Source organism: Micromys minutus (genome assembly GCF_963924665.1).
Source record: "Micromys minutus genome assembly, chromosome: 1".
In the NCBI taxonomy this organism is placed as follows: Eukaryota; Metazoa; Chordata; class Mammalia; order Rodentia; family Muridae; genus Micromys; species Micromys minutus.
In genome coordinates, this window is record NC_137969.1 from 110,317,743 (window position 1) to 110,343,865 (window position 26,123).

A 26,123-nucleotide genomic window follows, 5' to 3' on the forward strand; every position below is an offset into this window, starting at 1 on the left:
TGACATACATCCCCAGACCGGAGACAGTGCTCCACCGCTGACATTCATCTCCAGACTGGAGACAGTGCTCCACCACTGACATACATCCCCAGACCGGAGACAGTTCTCCACCACTGACATACATCCCCAGACTGGAGACAATTTTATTTCTTTTTCAGAGCCATCAAAAACAGAGCTTATATCCTTATTAAAATACATCTGAACACAGAAAACTCAATGTGTTTTTACATCAAAAAGTTTTGACATTCATAAATAAGTGGATTGTGAAGGTATGTTATATATCAGAGCTTTAGGCTAAAATATTTTATCCTAAAGGTTTTTTACTATGCTGTATTAAAACATGAAGCTTTCTTTTGAAGCTTTCAATTATGTTTCAAGTTATTGCTGTGTTTAATTTAAATTCAATTAACTTTCATCCTTTCACTGTTTCCAACGTATAACTCCAATGTATTTTTCCTTTGTATAACTTCTCAATGATACAAAGGAAAATCCAGTTAACACCTCATGAACTATGTTAGTCAAGGCAATGAACTAAATCAACTCAAAAACAACAATTACTGAATGGGACAAAATCATGTATTTACTGCAATGCAGCATTTTGTTATCGATTAGTGTTTGGAGACAGCCCATTTCCCTGTTAATTGCACAGACACAGCAGTGGGAGCAGTGGGTTAGGTAGAACACACGATGAACGGTCTCTCTAGGGTGACAAATATGATGTTAAACCATAAACTGGACGAAGTGGGCTCCTTTCTGCTTTGCCCTCAAGGCCACTCTACAAGATACCTAGCAAAGATACCTAGTTATATGCTAGCCATGCCTGGATGTCTTTTCTGGGGTATCATGGAAAGTCGGTATGTATGAAAGGGACACGAATGTGATTTCATGGTTCGAGTTTTGTCCCAGCCTTGCCTTCTCCTCTCTCTACCTTCATGATTTAATTACCACGCTCCCTAAAAGGCACAGAGCTTAAAATAGACACCTGGGAGTTAGGGACGGGAAGCAGATAACAGGTATTCTTGTTTGGTGTGAAGAAAATTTGGAAGCTAGAAAACAAGAATGCCTTAAGGCAGGAAGCTCCAAAGTGGGTCCAAAGTGGGTGGTGGATGAAGGAGATAAGAAACCCAACCCTGGGCTGGAGAGATGGCTCAGAGGTTAAGAGCACTGACTGCTCTTCCAAAGGTTCTGAGATCAATTCCCAGCAACCTCGGGTTGGCTCACAACCACCTGTAATGGAATCTGATGCCCTCTTCTGGTGTGTCTGAAGACGGCTACAATGTATATATATATATATATATATATATATATATATATATATATATAAACAATTCTTTTAAAAACTAAATTGATTTTTATTTTTAAAAAATAAAGAAACTCAATCTTACAGGTGGCATGGTGGTTTGAATGGACATGGAATCCACAGGTGGTAAATTTGAATATTTGGTCCCTAGTTGGTAGAGCTGTTTGGAGGGAGAAGGAACTGTGGTCTTGTTGGAGGAGGTGTGTCCCTGGAGGTGGGCTTTGAAGTTTCAAAAGCACACACCATTCCAAGTTAGAGTTACCTCCTTCTCCTTTCTCTTTGTCTCTGTCTCTCTGTCTCCAGTGTGTGGATAACAACATAAATGCTCAGCACTTGCTTCAGTGCCATGTCCTCTTGTCTCCTTGCCCGCTGCCAGGCCTTCTACTACGATGGGTCATAGACTGTAACCCTCTGGAACTCTAAGGCTCAGTTTTAAGTTGCCTTGGTCATGGTGTCTCTCACAGCAATAGAAAAGTCACTAAGACAGATGGTCTGTGATTGAAAAAAAAAAGTCTGTGATTTTTCTCCTTGAAGATGAGATCGGGTATAGAACAGGATTTCGCAGGAGGGAACCGAACCACAATGACAGATATAAAGCACCTGTCGCCACCAGCGCTGAAAAATAGGGACCCCCATGTAGGTGGCTAACAACTGCCTGGTAGAGACATTGCAAACACAGCTGCAGACGGACACTGGAGGGACATCTTCCTGAAGTGTCAATCTACCAAGTGCCAGAATGCCTCAGTTTGTATGAGCAGAAAAAATGGTGTCTTCCAGGAATGTGTGTGAATCCACCAAAATGTCCGAACCTATTTTTCTAATCAGTATCGAAGCTGGGGGTGATGCAACTTGGATCTTAGCATCTGGGAAGCAGAGGCATTGAGGATAGTCTTTGTAGACTACCTACAATTGTCTCCAGCCTCTATTCATTAGCCCTTTTAGATTCTCAAGAGGATAAAAAAGGAAGCGTGCTCCCAAAGAGAATATGCACTTGAGTTACTGTGCTCACTTTAGTAGGAATTCTGACTGGTTCCAATGCTTGATTGTTTATTCTTTGATTTTCTTGGTAACCCAGCACCCTGGAGGGTGAAGCCTGCATGGGAGAATATCTCAACACACACATGTAAACATATATACACACATGCATATACACACACATACAAATGATACCCCCCCATATATGCACACCCCTGCAACCTCTCCTCCAGTAACACGCTATCAATGGAGATATCACAATGACTAGCATTTGACAGCTTGCTGGCGTTTCTGTGTATCGCTGGACAGCAGTTGCCAGCACCAGCCCCTCCCTCTGACTTTGCAGCAGCCCACAAGGTCAGAAAGGATCTCTGCCCATTTAACTGAGGAGGAATCTAAGACCAGGAGGTCCAGCAAGTGACTGGCTCACAGTCTTCCTGGCTCCACCTCCTGGCTCCTACTACCATCTCTGTTGGTTACCCAGCCAAGCTAGAACATTTACAGACACTAAAAGACAAAGTCAGGTATGAGCACCATGACTGGTTTCACCATCAGAATGGAGGGTGCTGGGAAGGGGTACGCTACGGGTCAGCCTGTGTATTGTATAAGTTGGTACTCAACACACTGAGGATTGTCAGATCCTGGACAGTTTCAGAATTATGGGTCACTGGTTCCTAGAAGGACAGAGAACAGTCAGGAAAATGAATTCATTTAAACCATTACAACTTCTGGAGAAAGGAATTCCAAATACACCCCCTCCCCAGGAAGGCTGAGTACCCTAGCCTGTTTAGTGCACAGCACAGTGTCTGCTGACTAAAGTCCAAGGGAGAAAAACAACGTTCTAATGGTTTGCTTCTTATCTTAGCAGGCTCATTCCGGGCCACTGGACAACGTGCGCCCGCTTTCTTAAGACGAAGCTGATCAAACTGTTTTCTTGGGCTTTGGTGGTTATTTCTGACATTTTCAGCCGCAGGCTCTGCAATTTGTAGCATAATTTCTCACACGTTTTTGATCTCCAAGAGGAAAAGGGCCGATTACTCTCTCTCTCTCTCTCCTCTGAAAACTCTCTTTGGAACGCACAGGGATGAAATTACAGCTCATTCCCGCTGGAACTTAATTTCATTTTCTATGTCATATTTGCAGGGAATAAATGTTCTCTATCCTTTGGGGGAGATAAATGTCTTCTTGGCCCATTTTAACCACAGATGTGTGCCAGAAAGCAATAACTCCCCCCTTTTTTGGTTAGGAATGATGTTACAGTTATCCTCAAAAACTTTCTGGGAGATTAAGGATTTAAAATAGTATTTTTTTTGTTGGTGTGTGTGCACATGTATGTGCAGGTACATGGGTGTGCATGTGAGTGTGTAGGAGCCTTAGCTGTCATTCCTCAGGAGTCGTCCAGTCTGCTTTCAGTTTTGAGACAGAAGTTCTCAGTGGCCTGGGGCTCACCAAATAGGCTAGAATGACTTCCTAGGAAGCCCTAGGGAACTGCCAGACTCACATTCCCAGCATGGATTGTGCCTTATCACCTGACTGAATTGACCCAGATATCTTCTAGGCCTATGACAGTGACTTTTAATTTCACAACTTGCCCTCAGTTCTTTATGTGGGCCATAGAGATGTTCATTAGGTAGTAATTCCCACACTCATGGTGGATCGGTGGGTCACAGGGCTTTCTCCACACCAGCTTATTACCACTTGATGGAGGCAAAGTGGTATCTGGATGCTCCCTTGAAAGGGGACCTTCTGACGAATGGCTGCAACCGCTTGCTGATATTTCCACATTATTTTCTATATAAAATTTTAAAACTAGGCTCTGTGTCTTGGCTCGTTCCAGTACACAATATGAACGACCAGTCTCTTAATTTTCAGAAACTAGAGAGTGGTTTCTTGAAGACATATGACCATTTGAATGGTAGGGAAGTGAATACCAGTATGTTACTCTCTTGTTTTGTAATTTTGCAAGTGTATCAGGTAGGGTACATGTCCATGTTCATATGTGTGTGTGCATGGATGTATATGTATACATGTGTGGAGGACAGAGGTTGAGATTAGGTATCTTCCTTTCTCTTCACTTTATTTTTGGAGACAAGATCTCTTACTGAGCCCAGAGCACATCAGTTCTGTTAGGACTGGCTAATGATCTCCAGAGGGCTTCCTTTCTCCCATCTGGCCCCAGTGCTGGAGTTACAGAAATGCACTGTTGCATTTAGCTTTCACGTGGGTGCTGGGAATCCGAACTCAGATCCTCACACCTGACTGACACGCATTTCAGCAACCGAGCCATCTCACCAGCCCCCGTAATTTCATTTTGCAGATGGGGTTTCATTTTATAGCCTAGGGAGACCTCAAACTTGGAATCCTCTTTCATGAGCCTTCCTGGTACCAGGATTACAGGGTTGCTTCCCCTTATATTCTTTCTCTTTATTTTACTTGATTGACAGCTGAGACAAAGAAGAGAGAAGATAGCTTTTACTTCCCCACTGAGACAAGAGGACACAATAAAGAGCATTCTGCACACGGGTCTCTCATCAAAATAGGACCATTTTACACTTGAGCTTTCCAGATGCCCCTGTATCTAGGCTTTAGTTTGTGAACATCAGGCCTCCCATTTTGGGCAAACTCGCTTGTGCATTGATTTTTCACAAAGGTTCTCAGGCTGTTCTAGCTTCTAGGAAGATACCAAGGGCAAATCAAAGCACTGTCCTTGTGAGTTTAATTGTTATTGAGGAAACAGATGATGAACCAATAGATAATTAACATGTAAAGCAGGGGTGAGACACTGGGGAAAATAAAGCAGGACAGTGGAAAGAGGATGACTGTGACAACATTTCATCACCCAAGGCTAGATCCCACAGTTGGTAATCTCTCTTTCATCTTTAGCCTGCTCTCTCTCTCTGCACACCTCCCCATCCACAATTTGGATGTGGTATACTCGTCCAAATTATCCAAAAACAGTTGTATCACCCAAGTCTAGAATCCAAACCCACCTGTACGTTTCCTAATAAACTCTCATTCTGGTGCTCTTCCCAGCAAAATGCGTTGCCACATGAGAGGTGGGTTGCAGGAACATCTGCCCTGCTTGCTTTTCATTATAAGAGTACACTGTTGTGAATCTGTTGTGTAAAATGTATCTCATACCCAGCCTGCTTGTAAGAGGGAAAATTCAGACTGGTTGTTAAGGGGAAGAATGGGCTTCGTTGGCTCTTGGAGAGAAGGTAGACACATGGCTCGTGGAAAACTCAAGGCCTGGGGTGAGAAGACACAGGTTCATATTCTAAATGTGATCATAGCAATCATAGCCTTGCTAACATATAAAGTTTTGGAAACATTTATCTGTGTGTATGTGTGTACATGCCTCTATGCCTGTGTGGAGGTGTTGGACAGCTTTCAGGTGTTGGTTTTCTCCATCCACTATATGGGTCCCAGGGATTGAACTCATGTTCAATCAGAGTTGGCAGCAAGTGTATTTGACCTCCTGAGTCAGCTCACTGGCCTAGTCTGCCTGTTTGAGGGAAGGTGGATCAAGATTTCAAACGGACGGCATGTTTCCATGAGACAAATGGAGGACCACCTATGTTTAGCTGTGACAGTGTGTGGAAAGGTGGTCCTTGGCTGACTCGAATAGGAGCGTGAAAGTGTTCTGTGTGCTTATATCTGTTGTGGTATTTGGAACTCCTCAGATGATGGGAGTAGAGATCCATTTCTTCCTCTGGGATACTAAGATGTGTGGTGTCTGATTAAATAGCACATGAGGTTTAGAAACGTGAGTGTGAGACTCAGACCCTACAGTGCTTCTGCCTGAGTCAGTAATGCTTGTTTCCCTCCAGTTCTATGGCCTCGGACAAACACCTTGGGTTTTTCACTCTGACAATGAGAAAAATAATCACAGTTATCTACCTCTTTCTGGTACTCTGCAGCACAGCCAGGTTCATTTGAATGGGTGACTAGTACATTCAGTAAACCACGGATTGGGACAACATGAGAAAGGCTCAAGAGCTAGAGTAGGACTTATAGATCAGTGGATAACTGCTCCAGAGATAAAGGAGGAGTCCAAATAGCTCACCACATAGAACCAGTATTAGCATACATTCATCTTCTAGAATGCCAGTCAGACACTGCAAATCAGAACTCAACACAACAGGATCTGGGTGAGTCCTTGTTATACATGGGGCACAGAAAACTCCTGGGCATCATACTGAAGTTGCTTTTGAAGAGACTCACAGGGTAATACCCTGAACAAGTCATCTTAAACACTCCAGGCCAGTGGTTCCCAACCCAGAGCCATTTTGTCATTAAGAGACACCTTTAGTTCCACAACTGGAAGAGATAACGCTGTGTTAATGAGTATTGACCTATGTCAGTTTTCTGGCAGCTGACTGACTTGTCCATGTACAGAGAGGAGAGATCTTGCTCATGATGAGATCACCTTGCATCGAGACCGTATCATACCCCTTGCCATAGCAGTTAAACCTAAAAGACACTGTGTGTAGGTAGCTCTTCAGGATAAGTCTATACCTTGAGATCAAAGCACAAACGTAAAATAGGAGGTTGGTAAGTCTGGCTTCTAAGAAGCAAAGACAAGCACTGAACAGAAGTGCATGGGATTTTGGGGTTCTCTTGTATGGACATGAATACTTTTCCCCAGAAACACATTGCATGCAATGACACATGGCCTTCATTGTGCTACAAACAAAATACAGCTCCAAATCAATGCCAATTTATCAGTGAGTCACACTGAGACCTTCGGAGTTTCACTTCGCTAGGGCAATGAGTCGTGTCTGCACTTTACCTCGGGACATTCTGATTTGACAGCGAAACAGCACAAATGTAATTTAATGCAGTCAAAATGCCGTGCTGGCAAGGCTGAGAGAAACTGTGGGACCACTGAGCCCAGGACCAAGTATTCGTCTTTAGAATACCCTGGCACCTTGAGACAATAGGAAGGAAAGTAACTAATACTATGAAATGGATCTGCCCCAGGGTTATAAGCTAAACTGGGTTCTTTGAAAGCTTCAGAAATAATCATGAATTTAGATCATAGAATTTTAGAGACTGAAGGGTTTTTCCCCCCAGGGGGAATATGCTACAGATTTCAATGTCATGTGTCCAATTTAAACATCATGATTCTTTTCTGTTATTCTCAATAAGTAACAACTTCATCCCTAGATAAAATGTAAAAACAGAAACATTTCATAAAGAAATAATAAGTTTTATGTCTATTTTAATATTTCAAACAAAAGACAATGTCCTTTGAGACAAGTCTCCATATAGTTCAGGCTATCCAAGAATTTGCTATGAAGCTGAGGGCAACCTTGAACTAACATATTTTGGTTCTACTTCTTTTTTTGTAATTTATTTATTTATTATATATAAGTACACTGTAGCTGTCTTCAGACACACCAGAAGAAGGCATCAGATCCCATTGCAGATGGTTGTGAGCCACCATGTGGCTGCTGGGAATTGAACTCAGGATGTCTGGAAGAGCAGTCAGTACTCCTAACCACTGAGAAATCTCTCAAGCCCTTGGTTTCACTTCTGAGGGCTCTGGTTACAAACAGTCCCCAGTTTCATAAAGTGCTGGGGATCGAACCCAGGTCTTTGTCCAGACCAGGTAACCACTCTACTCATAGAGCTAGATCCCTAGCTCCTGTTTGATTCCTGTGTGTCTGTCACAACAATGGGCATTCAGTGCTCAGTAGGTGCTGCTGGGAATTGCAGACAATAATAGGACTGTAGCTGAGAAAGAGCTATTCAATTTCTAATAGCTTCTACATCAGAGTTAATAATCTACTTTAATATACACAGAGTAGAGTTAGAGACTGTTACAGGCCATTAGACCATTCCATAACTTATATGGTTTTTCTCCGTGTAGAATTGTTGCTGATGGCAGGATATTTGATCTCCCCTCTTCTTTGAGGTTTCACTGTGTGGTCTAGGCTGGATTCGAACTTTCAATCTTCTTGCCCTGCCTCCTGAGTTTGGCGCTTATGGGGATGCACTATCACTGCTGCCCAAGCATTCTTACGGGTCTCTAAGTGTCCTCACCAATGGCTGGATGACTCTTACGTGTGATTACAGTTTTCCATCATCTCTCCTTTACTCCCATTTTCTATGATCAACCTTCTACAAACTTAGAGTATAATTGGCAGCTTAGTCCCATTTCACACGAAAAGTCTCCTTCACCCAATTGGAGAGGGTGTTGTACTCTTTCCTGTGGACTGACCTGGATGTTCTCTCATTCCCCGTTGTCTTAGTTAGGGTTTACTGCTGTGAAGAGACACCATGGCCAAAACAACTCTTAGAAAAGACAACATTTCATTTGGACTGGCTTGCAGGTTCAGCCCATTATCATCATGGCAGAAAGCATGTCAGCATCCAGGCGGGCATGGTGCTGGAGGAGCTGAGTTCTATATCTTGATCTTCAGATCTTCTAGGCAACTAGGAGGAGGGTCTCAAAGCTTACCTCCCACAGTGGCAAATTTCCTCTCTCTATGTCTACGTCTGAGGCTACGTCTACTCTAACAAGGCCACTCCTCCCAATAGTGCCACTCCCTGGGGCAAGTATATTCAAACCACCACACTGGTCATCTGGCCACACTTTTCTTTTAGCTGTCAGAGAATACAACCCTGAGGTACCCTCCCCCCTCAAGAACTGATTGTCCTGTTATAAGGGCCCCTTTCACCTGTCCCCTTCACAGATGAGCTCCTTTAGTCTGACCTCCCAGGGTCTCAAGGCTCTGCTAAGGCTCTCTGTTGTCTTCACTGTTCTCTTCCCCGGCTCCAGACACAACACCTATTCCAAGCAGCTATTCAACAAAGAATTGTTGACAGATCTTTCCATGATTCAGACTATGATTAGAATGTGTTCCCCCAAATCCATGAGAAACCTAACCCCCAAATATGGCTGTATTGACTTGTGGTTAGGTCACAAAGACTCTGCTTTCATGAGTAGATTGGCATTATCAAGGTGGCAGGATCCTTATCACCAGAGTACATTCATTATAAAAGCAGATATAACCCTACTTCCCACACTTGACCGTTCTTACCCCCTCTTTGTCCACCTTGAGAAGACACAGAAGGGAGAACCTCAAAACATGATCTTGGGCTTTCAGCTTCTGGAGCTAGGAGAGAATATGCCTGCGTTGTTTGGGTCACCCCATTTGTGGTGCTCTAAAGACATCCCCTGGTAAACATGTGTATGAACTCCTGAGTGGACCACGCTGTCTCTTTGAGCACTGTGCTGGAGATGGGGGAAGGGGCAGGTGCTGGGGTAGGAGAGGACTGCAGCAGCATAGGTAAGAATAGGCAGAGGAGGGCGGGGTATCATGAGCCAGGGGACAGGGCTGCTGATGCAGGCATCTCTATGCTGCAGAATGGATAGGATTTGCTGACAGTCAGATGCGGGGCTTCCCATGGACGACCTTAGGGTTCCTATGTGAGCAACTTCAGGTAAGAACTTGCCTTTAATTAAGGAAGAAAGACTTCTTTAAAAGCATAGGTCCCTTGAGGATCTTTCTAGAATCCCTTCATATCCCACTTCATTTTGCCCACAGGAAATGAGAGCGCTGAGTGCACGGAACGGGTTGACCTCAGGAAGAGTGAGTGGCTGAGATCAAAAGTCCTAGTGCTAGGATGGATGCCAACTAGAGTTTGGATCTTACTGCAGAGATTAAACACAAGAAACCCAGCATAATAGTTAAAGTGGTAAAACATCACTTTTCAAGAAGAGAAATAAAGACCATGTAATTCAAGGACACACACACACACACACACACACACACACACAGCCTCCAATAAGATCAGATCAAATCCATTTGCCATGTGCCTTTTAGAGGCACTGAAGAAAAAATTTATGTGCTATCTAATTTTGCTTAATGCTCACCACCATTTATTGGGCATTTATGGTATGTTGTGTAATGAACTGACTGATTAGAACTGATTAAAATCATTTGATCTTCACAAAGAACCCTAATGAGACTGCTCTGTTAGTGCTATCCTTGTTTTTAACGGATGAGAAATGAAAGCCCACTGAGGCTATGCAACACACTTCGGTCACACAGCGGTGTGTCTGAGATTCAAATCACTTGGCCATGAGGTGGGATAAATATGAACCCTCTTTGCACCTGTGGGCAAATACAGACCTTGGACGTTTCTTGTTCCTGTGCCTCTATGCCCCTCCCCAAAGCCTGGTGAACCCGTGATATAAGTAAACTACATGGCAGGGTAAGATGGGTAAAAATCTGAAAATATTTTAAGATCATCTCAGTGGAAAATTTTTAAGATGTCAGAAGGCTGAGTGAGGCCCATAGGCAGAGAACGCCACAGCTCTCTTGAAAGACTTGAGAGTGTTCCCAGGAAAGGAAGACCAGAATCGAGGCCAGGAATTCCGACTGACAACAGGGAAGCTTCATAACTTCCTCAAATCATGACCAGAATGAGAAGATTAGAGGGATGCAATCCAGAATGGCTTAGTTACCTATGCCTCTTTCATAGCAAGACAGGATGGTATAAGAGTATGTGTCAAAACCCAGGGTTGTCTAATTTGACATTGATCTCCCATCGCTTCGTCTTCAGGATCAGATAACATACAATTCTGGAATGATGCTCTACTGGTGACTTCCCAGTAGGTCTCAGGGGACAATGATGATACTAATGTGGGATGGCTCATGACTCTTCACAGGCACAATGCTGTCACATTCAGTAATACGTCTTTTCCTTGCAGCACCCTTTGGGGTCCCTTGAAACTGTCAGGTAGATAGGGAAACCATGCCTTTTTCTGTGAGACTTGGACAGTGAAGGCTGATACCATGTTGGAGGGTGAGGACCATTGCCTCAGATAATAGTTGTCCCTCTACAGGACAAAGTGTCCTATGACCTTGGTCTGCTCTCAGACCTTTGCCAGTGCCCAGGGGTCAATGTGGATACTTAGAAAAATCTTTCCAATTTGTATTTATCTGGGAAGAGGATTTTCTCTCTCTGGATGAGTGGTCTTGTCAAAGTAAATGTATGTGTTGATTCTCTTTGCCCTGATGCTGTATGATGGGAGCCGATGTTTTAGCCTGGGTGACAGTTGAGAAGGGACAAAGGCAGGAACAGTGTTTAGGATGCTACAAAGGATGCAGACAGTCTTGCTTCAGCTGCCAACACCATGCTGTGTCCCTGCTCCTCTCTCCCAAGTCCTCTGTCCTGGTCTGCTCTAAGTTTGATTCATAGTGAAGGACTTACAGAGAGAGCAAACCATTACTCTAAATTCAACTGAAACATCACAGACCCCCACAGGTACAGCAAAATGGCACGTTTGAAGTGAAAATATGTTTAGTAATATCCTAACCTGCTGTCTCTGGTATCTTTGTTTAGATAATCAAAATTCATTTGAGACATAAGAAAGCCATCTGAGAGAGAGAGAGAGAGAGAGAGAGAGAGAGAGAGAGAGAGAGAGAGAAAGAGAGAGAGAAAGACAGAGAGAGAGAGAGACAGAGAGACAGAGAAAGAGACAGAGAGACAGAGAGAGACAGAGAGACAGAGAGAGAGAGACACAGACAGAGACAGACAGACAGCACATGAGTTAGGGGCATGAGGTAGAAGGACCATGGCTTGAAGGGTTGCTTCCCATCCTGGTATACAGGGCAGTGCTTTAGAAACACACATGTAGAAAAACAATTCTTTTAAGATCCACTCTTAATGTGTGTGAGTGTTTGCCTGTATGCATGTGCAGCCCACCCATGCCTGCTGCTACAGAGGCCAGAAGAGGGCATCAAATTCCCTGGAACTGGAGTTACAAATGATTGTGAACAGCCACATAGGTGCTGAGAAGCGAACCCAGGTCCTCTGCAAGAGCAGCCAGTGCTTTTATCCACTAAGCCTTCACACCAGCCCCCCCCCCCCCCCAGTAACAATTCTTATCTCTTAAAATTTCTTTTAACTCTCAATCTGTCAGAAAATGGACACTTACATAAAATGCTATTCTTTAAAGTGAAGCTTTTTAAGAGTCAACAAGGGAGCGGGCAAGCAAACAAAAACAAAAGGACCCCGTCTAATTGCTGTAAAAGTATCGAAAGGTGTGTCCTCAATTTCTGCAGTGCAGATGCCAATGGGTAATGAGCAGTTTGGGGGGCGTCCTTTGAGTAGGTAGCATTGGGCAACCTACTCAACCTACCCTAGCTTCTTGACTTAGTTTCCCTAGGTGGTGTGAGCTCAAAGACAACACCGATGACCACGAACAGTGTGTTTGTATGGCATGTGACAGGGTGTCACTCCAAGTTTAAGCTATTGTTGCCTTCCTTAACAACACTGGTAGGTGGAGCCAAACTAAATTTTGTACTTTTCTTTGGCCAACAACAGTGAATTAACAGAAGACATTCAATTCAGAACTGTCAGAGGCAACAGCTTCCCTTGGAGGTAGCTACTTCTCAACATACATCTTTTTGGCTGGGAGGCAGCCATGGTAAGCTTGTGTTTGGTTCTCTTCTGTAGCCTTTCAAGCCACACTTTTCCTGTCTGGATGTCTCAGTAGACAGCCATCACTGCCCTTAGTGATTTCCCCTTACTTTGGATGGAAACTCGTTCTCCCTGTCATTAGGGAGCATGGTTAAACAACGTGCTTTGGAGTCATTCTGAGAGATCCCAGACATTTCTTAGGCACATGGCTGTCAGAAATATTATCAAGGATGAAGGATCTTCCTTGGTGAAGTCAGACTGCAGACCTGTGGTGGGGGGAGTATTCTTTAAGGTCTTCCAAAAATGCATTCAGAGGCATTTTTATTCCAGTGGCTTCCAGATACCAATATCTCATATGTAGATCATCTGATTCTATTGCTTCCGGTTTCCTGATCTGCCCCTGCCATTCCCTCCTTGTCTGCCCTCATCACTTCCTGTGGCATTTAAACTGTTTCCAGCAATCACTGAATAGTCATGACATAAAAATAAGCCATATAATGTGGAATCTAAGATTATCCTCTCCCCATTTCCCCACATCGGGGCAGGGGAGATCACTATGAATCACCACGCATGCCCAGCCTTCTCAAATGGCTACGTTTAGAGGAAAAACATGGCCTAGTATAGATATATATATACATTACTCCTGTGTGTGTGTATGTGTGTGTGTGTGTGTGTGTGTGTGCGTGTGTGTGTGCAGGCACTTGTACACATGTGTGAGAAGGCCAGGTGTGTCATTTCTCTGGCACCTCCCACCTTGCTTTTTGAGACAGGTTGTCACTGGCCTGAAATTTGTCAAGTAAGTTAGGCAGGCTGGCTAGTGAGCCCCCCAAGAACTGTCAGTCTCTGTTTTATTTTTAAATTATTTATTATTTATTTATTTATTTATTTTTTTATTATTTTTTTTACGAGACTGCAAGCATGTACCATCATGCAGGCTCTTTCACATGGACGCTGAGGATTGAACTTGGGTCCTTATGCTTGCAAGGTTGTTCCTTACCCACTCCCCACATTTGTATTAAGTAAGTCTGATCACTCAGTAGTTTGACAATGGAAATGTACTATTCCCCTATACGTCCCTTCAAACTCAGGTTTGATGTGACTTCTCTCTCAAGCCTTCTTATGGAAAGGAACGAGGCCCTCACACCCCAGCCTGTGTCTCTGTCAAGCAGCGCTCTCCCCACAGTTACCTTTCCAGCCTCTGCATGGTCATAGCAAGTGTCTTGTTCAGCTCATCGATCATCCTGCAGCCAGAGGGGTGCATGGGCAAGGTGCCGGTGGAGGAGGGGAGATGCTGGCCGTGGCTGCCATATTGCAGCTGGTGCTGCATCTGGGATGGCAGGACTGTGTGGTGGTGCTGGGCCACGGCCTGCTGGCTGCTCTTCTGGGCTGCGTAGGCTGCCAGGGAGAGCTCTGGACCCCCCACAGGCATACAGATCAGGACTTTCTTCGGAGGTAGCGGAGGCGACAGTTTCACTGGCAGACAAGGCAATTTCACAGGGGCGCCAGGATCTGCAGCAGAAGGGAGGGTGAGAAGCACATGTGAACTGAAGAACCCAGACACCATGTGTGTGCACCCATTCAACCCAGAACACCATGTGTGTGCACCCATTCAACCCAGAACACCATGTGTGTGCACCCATTCAACCCAGAACATCATGTGTGTGCACCCATTCAACCCAGAACACCATGTGTGTGCACCCATTCAACCCAGAACATCATGTGTGTGCACCCATTCAACCCAGAACATCATGTGTGTGCACCCATTCAACCCAGAACATCATGTGTGTGCACCCATTCAACCCAGAACACCATGTGTGTGCACCCATTCAACCCAGAACATCATGTGTGTGCACCTTGGGACCACAGTCACAGAGATAGGACTTCTGGATACAAAGCATCCACGTAAGGCCTTGACACAACGTGGATGCTGTTTGGTAAATATTTACTAGTTGTTTCTTGACCACAGTATTCTGGAACCTGGATGGCATGAGACATGGGTCTCAGGACCCAAGGCATCTCAGCAGCCCAGGTGAGATGGCTTCAGGAAGGTGCATGTCATGGAAAGATGAGCTGATAAATCTTTCACGGGACCTACCACAATGACTACATATTTGTTATTGTTAAAGTAACATTCTGTTAGCTGACAGGGTCCAACTCACCTACACTGACCTGGGAGAGAATCCAGTCCTATGGTCAAGTCCCTCCCCACAAGTGACCATGAGCCAACCACAGTTCCTTACCCGTCACTGAGAAGTTGCTTTGTGAGATTCAGTGGTGGCAGAATGTGACTTTGGCACACCAAGTAGGGGTGAGGTATAGGTATTGTTGCTGGGCTGATGGGTCCACTCATGACTGATTATATTGCATGACTCAGGGTTTTTTGGAGGGATCTTCAGGGCACTTGGTAGTTTATCATATACCTCACACACACAACCGAAGTACTTATATATTTTCCCAATAATTTGGTCATGAAAAGAAAAAAAGGATGGGCAAATCAAACCACCAGAAGGTGACATACCTGGCTAAGCACAGGTTTCTAATTTGGGCACTTGGAGAAAGCTGAGGCAGAAAGACTGCAAGGGTCTGGCAGTACCTCAGAAAATTGGACATAGTCCTACCTGAAGACCCAGTTATTACACTTCTGGGCATATACCCCAGAGATGCTCCAACATATAATAAGGACACATGCACCACCATGTTCATAGCAGCCCTATTTATAATAGCCAGAAGCTGGAAAGAACCCAGATGTCTTTCAGTAGATGAATGGATATAGAAATTGTAGTATATTTATACAATGGAGTACTACTCAGCTATCAGAAACAATGACTTTATGAAATTCCTAGGAAAATGGATGCATTTAGAGAATATCATCCTGAGTGAGGTAACCCAGTCACAAAAGAACAGACCTAATATGCAGTCACTGATAATTGGATACTAGTCTCCCCCAAAAAACAAAAAACAAAACAAAAAAAACCCAAAAACAAACAAACAAAAAGACCAAAAAGTGAAAGCCTCAGTTCTTCTTAGGATAAAAGAAAAGTAAGTGCATAGCACCCTCTCAGAGTGTGGTACACCAAGACCTTAAATCATTAATAACTCAAGAGCCAAGAATATAGCCTTGTGGTAATTTTTGGTATTTAAAAACCATTATGTTTAATCTATACACACCAAGAAAACTCTGACTGCTTCCATGTTACGTTCTGTTATACATGCACTTTATGCTCATTGTAACTAGTAAAATTTCAACATATACTATCAAACCTTTAAAAGAATCAAGTACTGACAAGAATGTATTCATATAGTTTTATGCCAAAATGCTTTTAAAAATCTGTACATGTATCTCTATTTTTTTTAAATAAAGTTGTAAGAAGAAAAAAAAAAAAAAGACTGCAAAGGAACTCCATTGTGGGGTGCAGAGTAACAGCCTGTCTCAGAACCCCAGGAGCTTGGCAGACCCAGAAAGATACTTGGCATTTATGTTATCTCATATGTGAGACCTAGGTCTGTATGCATGCGTGTGTGGTTGGTAAGTATATAAATGTGTGTGTGTGTGTGTGTGTGTGCGCATGTGTGTGTTTGTGAGCATGAGTGTGCATTTGTGAGTGTATATTTGTGTGCATCTGTTTTATGAAACAAGAAACAAGACCATGAGAGGGGAAAACACTTTGGGGGGGATAAGAAGACATAATAATAATGATGATGATGATGATGATGATGATGATAATAATAATAATAATAAAATATAATAATAACACAGTGAGGGTAATGTATATGATATATGATATGAAAACAAAAGGGAGTCTTCTGGGAGGGGGCAATAAGAGAGGAGCAGGAGAACTGGGGAGGGAGTGAAAGAAGGAGGTTAAGGAATCAAAGCATAGTTGAAAACATTACAATGGAACCCTTCACCCTGTATGCTAATGTTAAAAAGCTAATTCAGCATCAGCAGCAACAACAAAACCCCAGTAACCCCTGGCCCCTCCCCCCACAAAGGCTGTGGATGTGGTTCATTAGCTCTGGGTTCCACACTGAGAACAGCGAAACCACTGAAGGGCATCACTGGTCTCATCTGCTGGCTCTCAAGACTTAACATATTCATTCTGTTACACAGTGTTTGGTTCTCTTCTGTAGCACCTGGTCAAGCCTTGGCTCTGTGTCAGTGCCATGGAAGCTCCCTCGACGTGGTCCACGTTAAGAGGGGTCATGATGAGACCAGCTCTCGGAGAGCATTCTAGGAAAGCTCTTATAGTTCTCCTATCTCGCATTCATGAATTTGAATTCATCTGGCCCTGGAGAAGAGGTGGGGCTAAGCATGTATTAGGTTGCAAGCTTGTCTAGGAGAACCACGTTCAGCATGGTGACTGCTTGTCACACTCAGTGCCCCTAGTCAGGAGTCCGAGATTTCCCTCCACCTGCCTGTTTCTGTCCCCTGACCTAACTCGTGTCTGAGCATAAAAAGGACTAAGTTGCTCCTCAGTTTAAAACTCACCCAAGGCCTCCCGTAGGCTACCTGCTGCTTGGCTCAAGGTCTTCAGGCCCACACTTTTAGTGATTTGCTCTGACCCCTGCTATGGGAAAGAAAGCTTTGTAGGGTACTCAGAAAGCCTCTGGGTGGAGTTACCTCTGTGACACATATCTCTGTCTTACACTCCAATATCCTCCTCACTTGGTGTCACACAAGTTCAGGTCTTCACCCTCAGCTTGGTCTGCCAAGGTGGTTTATGTGCTCACTCACCCTCCTGACCTCCATGCAAGCTGCTGAGGTTTTCCTCAGCCTCCTCTGGGTGTCTTCCCCTGAGCACACTATCTGCTGTGAGGAACTGAAGTAAGTGCTTAAGGCTCTCCTCCTCATCCTGGAACCCGGTGGTCTATCCTTAGCAAACCTCCTTTACCAACCCTCCATTCCCAACTGCTGCTGTTCAAACCCTGGACCGTGGTATATCTCTTCCCTGTGGTTTCGGGATATTTTGTTATGTCTTCTTGGCCAAGTTCTACTTTCTCTCCCAGGTCTAGCCTACAAAAAAGCCTCCCCCAAACTTTCTTTGCCCGTCATATCCTGCCTTCCGTACCACATGGAGAATGTAATCAAGTTAGCATTAACAGTAACAGCAGCAATCACAGTGACAGACATTTGGGTCAAGGGCAGATCAAGTCTCTTTTATTTGAAATGGTAGAATCGTTAATGTTACACATTCTAGACTGTTCCGAGTCTTAGAATATAAGTGCACCCATGTAATGGAGATGGGGTCCAAGCACAAGCACAGAATTCATTTATGTTTCATATATGTCTTTATATATACAACAAAAAAATTAACTATAAGTTTTTATAAAGACTAGTTTTAAGATTATGAGCATATCTGTGTGTGGCTATGTGTATGTGGGTGCAGGTGCCCTCTGAGGCCAGAGGCATTGGATTCCCCTGGAGCTGGAGTAGCAGGTGGTTCCAAGACATCTGATATGGATGTGGGGAATATCTCTTAGGTTCTCTGCAAGGGCAGTGTGCTCTTTTAAATGATGCACCATCTCTTCATCCCAATTTCAGAGGTTTTAAGTAAAATTGTCGACGAAGCAAGGCTTCCATACAAATGAACCATCAGGAGGGATCATGGCCTCACATCTGTATTGAAAAATGCTGCCTTTTCAAACATCTCAGATTCTGGAGGTTTAGATGAGGAATAGTTCACCTATGCCATGCTTTTTACCCACATGCCAGACAGCACTGTTCTAAGTGATTTTCATACAACCACCAGTTCAATCACCACTTCCTGTTTGTAACTGTCTCGTTGCCCAGAGACCAGCAAACAGCTTTAACTCAAGGCATCCTTATCACCTTGTTCAGTGCCCTGCTTGAATGACAAAAGGAGCAAAACACAGTTTTCTACGTGTTTTTGTTGCTAGTTTAGATGACAGACTGCCCCTTTAAAGTCAAAAATCTATTATCTTGATTAATGTGATTTATGATTATTATTATTATGATTATTATGTGTGTATATGTGTGAGTGTGTATGTGCATGTGTGTGTGAGAGAGAGAGAGGGAAAGAGGGGGGGAGAGGGAGAGGGAGAGAGAGGAAGTGAGAGAGGGAGAGGGAGAGGGAGGGAGAAGGATAGGGAGAGAGATGTGGGGGAGGAGGTATGTGTACATAGCACAGGTTTGGAAGTCAAAGGACCACAGAGTCACTTCCTTCCTTCTACCTTGATGTGGATTCTGCTGAGTTTACATGATCAGTGTGTGAAATAATATTTGCTTAGGATATGAAAAAAAGAAACAAACCAAACTTTCTGAATTAAGACGGGAATTTTTTTTCTCTGGGGAGCAGTTGTAGCAAATGGCTGCACATTTCCACTCCCTCCTGCCCCCTCCACCTCCTGCTGAGCAACTGGGAAAGCTCCTTCTTTGCTGGGTGGAGCTCTGCTGTGTCTGCTGCCTACAGCTTTATCTTCCTCAAGATGTGATGGCTCTAAACGGAGCTCACTCTCAGGAAGGGAGAACAAACGTTCTCTTATTTTTATACTTTCAAGCAAAGACTTTCTTTCCCCCCAATGTATAGTGAAGTATGAAATAAAACCCGAACAGAAGTAAATACCTGATAGGCCAGCCACTGAAGCTAAAGCAATTTACATACAAATGGTGAAAAATTTGGCTTAAACATTTAATTTGTAAAAAATGTTTTTCCGCTCAAGATACCAACTTCTCAAAGTTGTGTTTCTTTGGCCTCACTGGGAGGCTTGGGAGAAACTGGCTTCTAAGCCTCACCTTCAGAAACCAGGTCTCCAACAGAGTCTCCCCTGGCAACAAGCATCCAGAGATCACGGCTGTCAATGGAGATGATACTTTGCAAAGTGCTACTAACATAATCCAAACTTCTCGAAAATGTTACACACCACCAAAGCTACAGTAGCTTTGCATAATCATCCTAATGCTTAGCTGTTTAGTCTGCAAGATGGGGTGAATCAACCTGTCACATGACTTGTAAGAGGAACTAAGACATAGAAACAGGGTGGTATGATACCCAGGATCTACCATTCTTGTCGATACTACCATCATCACTGCTGAACATTTCCCATAGGAAGCCCCTCTCCTTACCCATCTTATGAAGCACCAGGAACTGAGTGAGCCTGGTACATAATAGATGCCTAATGTTGTTATGATTTCTTCTCGTCAAGTGTATAGGTCAGTGGGAAGAGTGGGCACGTGCCATCCAGCTTTTCTTCCGCTAATGAGGTCCTAATCTGTCAGAAGTCATTTGGAAAGGCTAAGGGCATATAAGGGAGCTTTCTGGAGATGATCCTGTTTTGCATGTCCTGTGATGAGGGAGCTCTAAGAATGCAGGGTTCTTGGAGACTCCATCCTAGGATTGCTTCCTGCAAGTGATGTGCTTTTTCTGTCACTATTATATATCCTAATGATTCATGGACATCAGCCCACCCTATTGAGCACATTCCTTGCAGATCAACATGAAGATGAACTTCATGAGCTAATGCTGTTTAGATGGATCAATGATTTTTATAAAATTCCTGATTTGATTAAATAATTTTAGGAAGAAAGTTTTAGGAGAAGGTTTTAGCTGTTTTACTAGAAAGATATAAAAAAGTTAAAATCAAGAATAGAATGTACCCACTTCTCATAGAATAGTAAGTAAAGGCTACATAATAAGGAATAAAATAAACTATCACAATTACACCAAAAAGAGAAATAGGCTTGAGACAAATCTGTGATCAGGAAAAGCATTCATTCTAAGTCAGGTCCAAGGATGAAGCCTCAGGTGTGCACTACAATAAAGCAAGGTCATGTGAAACTGTTGCTTTGAACTTATAATGAGCTTGTAGAATACAAAATTTACTGTTTTGAATTAATATCAACATTCTTTTATAACTTCCCCTTTGTAACAAATATATATATATGTATATGTCTGTTTGTCTATGTGTATATCTATATATCCATGTGTAGGTATATATGTACATATGTAAGTATGCACGAACACTTGTGGAGTTGATGGGACAGGTGGTTGGGCAAGACCAGAGTGTGCATACGTATGAATGCATGTGTGTGTGTGTGTGTGTGTGTGTATTTGTGCATGTGCACTGTCTATGTAAATGATATTCTTTCATTTCCTTTCTTTTTTCTCTGATTCACAAAGAGTTTATTAGTTCCAAGCCTCTTGCCTGACCAATGAGAGGTCTTTAAGCTAGAGGGAAAAGAAACCATAGCTTATTAGCACAAAACAGTAAGAGAGAGTTACAAAGCCAAGGATCATTAGTCTTTGGCCTTTGTGCAATGTTGTGTCTTGCCTCAGTACCATTCATTCTAAAGGCTGGGGCAGGTCCCTGACACTAATCAAAATGTAACTTATACCTAAATGGGCCTGAGATATACCCACTAAGACACTTTCTTTCACAATTCTTTCCTCGTTCAGGTGAAGTGAAAATATCCCAGGACTTCTCTAGGATGGAACTTAGCTAGCTGCTACTCTCAGAGTACTGGGTTGGCTCCTGGAGGTTTCTGCTACAGGCTATGGGTAGGTTCAGTCACTACTGGTAACGCGCAGAGCCGCTGAGTTCTAATTCCAGCTCTGCCACCAAGGACTCTGCCCAAGACATTCAACATTTCCCAGTCTCAGGTTTCTTATCTGTGGAAAGGCTATATGTCTGTCATATAGTTTTATTGCCAGGAGCAAATAGGTTTATAAATATATATATATATATATATATATATATATATATATATATATATATATATATATATATATATACTTGATCTTAGCCAAAAGGCCGAGAAGCAATGATATCTATATCTATCTATGTATCTATGTACTTATTTATCTATGTATCTGTCTATCTATCCATCCATCCATCATTGATCTGTCTGTCTGTCCATCCATCCGTCCATCTGTCTGTCTGTCCATCCATCCATCCATCCATCCATTCATCTATCCATCCATCCATTCATCCATCCATCTATGTACAAGAGTACCACAGTTTAGTTTGAGATCTGAGCTAGCATATGGCTGAGTCACCTTCTGTGAAAGGAGCATCTTCCATGAGGCAGCTTTATCTAATTTCTCAAGGTCTCCATACCACTGATCAGAGGGTCTATGGTAAGAGACCCCCACTGAAGTCCTTGGGGTGCCATGAGAGTTCACCAGTGGAGATGTGACTTTGCAATGAACACGATAGCACATTTCCTGCCTCACCCTCAGCCTGCGTTGACGTTCCGATACTGTATGACCTTGCTCTGGGAAATGTATTATACACAGTGTTACAGTGAGGGACTCCTGTCCTGCTTCTGAGAATCCACCAGTCTTGATGCTTCCCAGCCTGAGGTGGGATAACGGGGGTCAGGTAGGCCTCCAAGGGTACAGTGTGTGCTGGCATTGCTCTGTACAGCAAGTCTTGGGGGTGACTGCAAAAAAGAGCTGTCACTCATGATCCAGTGTGTGCCTCTGATGCACCCTGTACCTTGTGCTATAAAAAGCTAGTGGAACAGAATTAGGAACTGGGAGCTTGAACTTAAGTCTCATTAGCTGGGAAAACTCAGGGATAAAACTGCCTCTCATACCTGGAGAGGACCTGAGTGAACCAAACCCTTTGCATCTACTAATAGGTGACATTCATCCATTTCTGCTGGAGGGCACACTCTGCCTTTGGCGTTTATGATGATGGATCTCAGGCTGCTGAAAGAGAAGCAGCCCTGCTTGCTCACTGACTTCCGTAGCCAGACTGATTGAGATGCAGCGTGTTCATAAAGCTTGCTCTACCGATGGAGTAGAAGAGACAAAAATGGCCAGTTCCAGGAACAGGGAAAATCAACCCAAACTGTGAGTGGCACAGAGCCTTAAATCCCGAGAGGGCTGGCCTTCCCACACAACAGTTGATTTTAGACAAAGACATGAAAATGTGAGATTATTTCTGCCATCGATTCTCTCGATGAAGGACTGCCAGCCACGAATCTGCGTCAGTGGAGGTTAAACAAACCACGCAGAGTAACCCTACTCTAAAAGCCTGCACCACTGTTCAACACTTATGTAATGCACCAAGGTAAAAAGGCAGGTTCACTGAAAATCCTGGATACAATTACCTCCAGACTATGCCCACAAGGTATATATGGAATAAATAAATTTTGCGATCCTATCTGAGTTTCATCACCAAGATGTCTCACTACATTATATATATATATATATATATATATATATATATATATATATATATATATATATTACAAAACCTCAAACAATCCCCAGGGCTGAAGCATGTCTGGTCTCAAATGTTTCAAAGAAAGGGCATCTAAACCATCTACCTAAAGCCTCCTTTCCTATAGCTACCAATGAACTTTTAAACTGGCACCTGTCATAGGGGCTTATGTACCTACTAACACAGGAACAGTGCTCACCATGGCTAGTAGTAGTTCTCGGTCCCTAATGCACAAAGGCGTTGACAGAATTTCTCAGTCATTTGTTACCTGTTTTCAGCATGTTAGATGCCCCAAGATATAAGAGACCATATACAACACATACTTAGGACTTAAATTATAGTACTGTGTCAGAGCCCCCTTGCCTGAAGGGGGAAGTTAACAAAAATATCATCAATTTCTTCAGCATATGAGCTCACCCCAGGGGCTTCATGGTAGCTTGAAGTCTTGCTTTGGTCAAAAGGAGTATGTTCTGACAGACCTCTTCTAAGGGTCAGCGATGCAGAGAAAAGTAAGGGGGGTACTGCCCATGTCAGGCCAGGGAATGGTAGCTGTGATGTGTATCAGGAATCCTGGAATTCTGAAATCGAAGGCCTTCCTAGACGACACCAAAAGCAGCAGATGGATTTGGTGCGATTCCCCCTTCCCCTCTATTAGTGAACACTTTCATTCTCAAACTTACTTTTCTCAGTTGAAGGGTGACAACGAGGACTACGTCTCGTTGAAGAGAACTATTGGGTAGTGGATGAGGTCCATTCACCTGCTGACCTGCTTGGGCACGTCACCCTGGCAGGACATGGAATTCAATTAGAGTCTTAGTAATAGAGTTACGTGTGATAGCCAGGTGACTCATCTCCAAGAACTACCATGAAATAAAGGCAATCGTGCCAGCAAATGCACACTGAGAAGGTGTGTGCTAGACATGACAAATCACCAATATGAAAACATGTGCTATTGTTCACTTTTATGACAATGGACAAAGGCTGTCATGAGCAGGGAGTTTGTTATCCCTCTGAGCCTTCCCCAGGACAGGCAAATATCATGGAAGAAGCCCAGCTGGAAGAGTATTCCCGTTCATGGTGGACCACTGAAGGCTGATATATGTGAAACGAATAAGAACGGGGAGGGAATTGGATGCAAATTAGTCAGCAGGATGAACTCATCAGAGATGAACACTCCCATCGCTGCCTAGAGGATGCAGCCTCAGGATCAAAGCTTTAAGTTTAGAGCAGATAGAAAATACTACATAGAAAATATAGAAATTTGCTATACGGGAGGCTATGCATGGTCAAGGTATAAATGAGTTCAAACTAGGGATGTGAAAAGGGACTCTATGTTTTAAAAAAGAATAAGTCTTGACTCTCAAATGTGGTGTACCGATTCCCGAGAAGCCTTAGCAATGGAGTCTCCTTGTGAACATCAGTTGGGCAGGGCAGGGAATCCCAGCAAACTGAATTCTTCCTCTCACAAAATTTACCTCTTGGGCAGTCTGTAAAAATGTTTGAGAGAGCTGAGAAGCACAGGGCTGCAGGTTGGGGACCTTCACCTATTAAAATGGGCAGAATCTCCCTCGATCAGGTCTGTGGCACCTGTCTGTTTTCCTGTGCAAGTTGTTATGGGATTGCTGTCAAAATCTTTCAGAACTCTGCTCTGTTCATGCACTCCTCGGGTAAAGCACGTCTTCTTAACAAGGTAGTTTAACTTGTAGCACAGTGGGAGTCAAGACTGGCTCATGCCTTCTTGCTGCTGTGTGATTCCACATATGAGCTGCAAACACTTCAACAGCAAGCTGGAGGATCGTCTATGAAGACAGCCGATGTTTTAAGGAAGGTCACGAGACCCTGGAACATGCTCTAGTTTGAGGGAGTGAAGGCTTTGAGGAGCTTGCACCATCTCATGCTGAAAGAAGACGAGGCCGCCTTCCCCAGTTCTCCTTTACCGAAAGCAAAAATCTACTCACATACACTGTCACCAGAGCAACAGATGCGGATTACAGACTGCGGAACAGGAGGCTGCAAGAATTTAAGAGCAAACCTTTCTCTTTTTAAAACAATGCTTCTTTTCCTTCCTCCGCAGTTTGTGGTGAGAGTATTATGCAGGTAGTTTCTCCTTATGTGTACACAAGTGCAAAATCGTCTGTGCAGCTACAAGGTGGATTATGGGAGGGGAAAAACCTGGGGCCCTTAGTGTGAAAAGATGTTTTCCATGTGAATTTTTAGTGGAGGATATGTCAACAGCATGACTATAAGACTTATCTTAAGCTTTAAGAGTCTCAGTTGCTTCACTGAATTTGCTAGCTTCAAGAAGCGGTACCAATCTGTGCCTGGCACTGAAGGCCGAGTGTCAGTGTGGCTTGTGCGGGCCAGTGTGTCACAGTCTTGTGGGAGAGGAACCGTAGCACTAGAAATCATTCTTTCTTGTCAGTGATGTAAAGATGTCACCATCCCTAGTTACTTTCCACCAAGTACTTGGTGTTGATTGCAAGGTTTCTGAACCAGGGCAGAAGTGCTGGGTTGCCTTTCCCCATGTACTGTAACCATGATAATATAAGTAAAGCAAAAGCTGGAAAAAGATGTCGAAGGGAAAGAGGCAAGGTGTAGTGGTTTAAATGTGCTTGGCCCAGGGAGTGGCACTATTAGGAGGTATGGTCTTGTTGGAGTAGGTGTGCCCTTGTTGGAGGAAGTGTGTTATTGTGGGCGTGGGCTTTAAGACTATCATCCTAGCTCCCTGGAAGCCAGTATTCTGTTTGTCTTTGGAACAAGATGTAGAACTCTCAGCTCCTCCTGTACCATGCCTGCCTGGATGCTGCCATGCTCCCTCCTTGATGATAATGGACTGAACCTCTGAGCCTGTAAGCCAGCCCCAATTAAATGTTGTTCTTCTAAGAGTTGCCTTAGTCATGATGTCTACTCACAGCAGTAAAACCCCAAGACACAAGGGTAGCAGGTTGACACACTAGTTTTTGTTTAATGCTAACTACATGCCCAATATATAGCCAACTAATGGCACCAGAGTCTATCTTATCTATGTGAGCTACCAGGGGACATGTTCAGCTGAAGTCAAGTGTTTGCTGCCCAGAAACCACAGAGGATGCTCAGGTCCTCTTACAGAGGCAAAGCCTTCTGGCACTCAAGGCTCTCACTTTTCAGTCCCAGCCTTCATTGCTATGATACTAGAATCCTGCTTTCCTGCCCCAAAGGACTGCTTGCTATTTCTCGAGCA

General features: G+C 43.7%; 1 protein-coding gene across 3 annotated transcripts in view; it reads right to left on the reverse strand.

Annotated features, from left to right (window-relative positions):
- Nucleotides 1-26,123, reverse strand: part of PHACTR1 (phosphatase and actin regulator 1) — a gene marked incomplete at its 5' end in the record, with an annotated part of 446,140 nt that overhangs the window by 46,866 nt on the left and 373,151 nt on the right. For all 3 annotated transcript variants that reach the window (XM_080914800.1, XM_080914801.1, XM_080914802.1), the window contains one exon: nucleotides 13,903-14,224. In XM_080914800.1, the coding sequence (XP_080770926.1) occupies nucleotides 13,903-14,224 (322 nt within the window). The remainder of the gene's footprint in view (nucleotides 1-13,902; nucleotides 14,225-26,123) is intronic.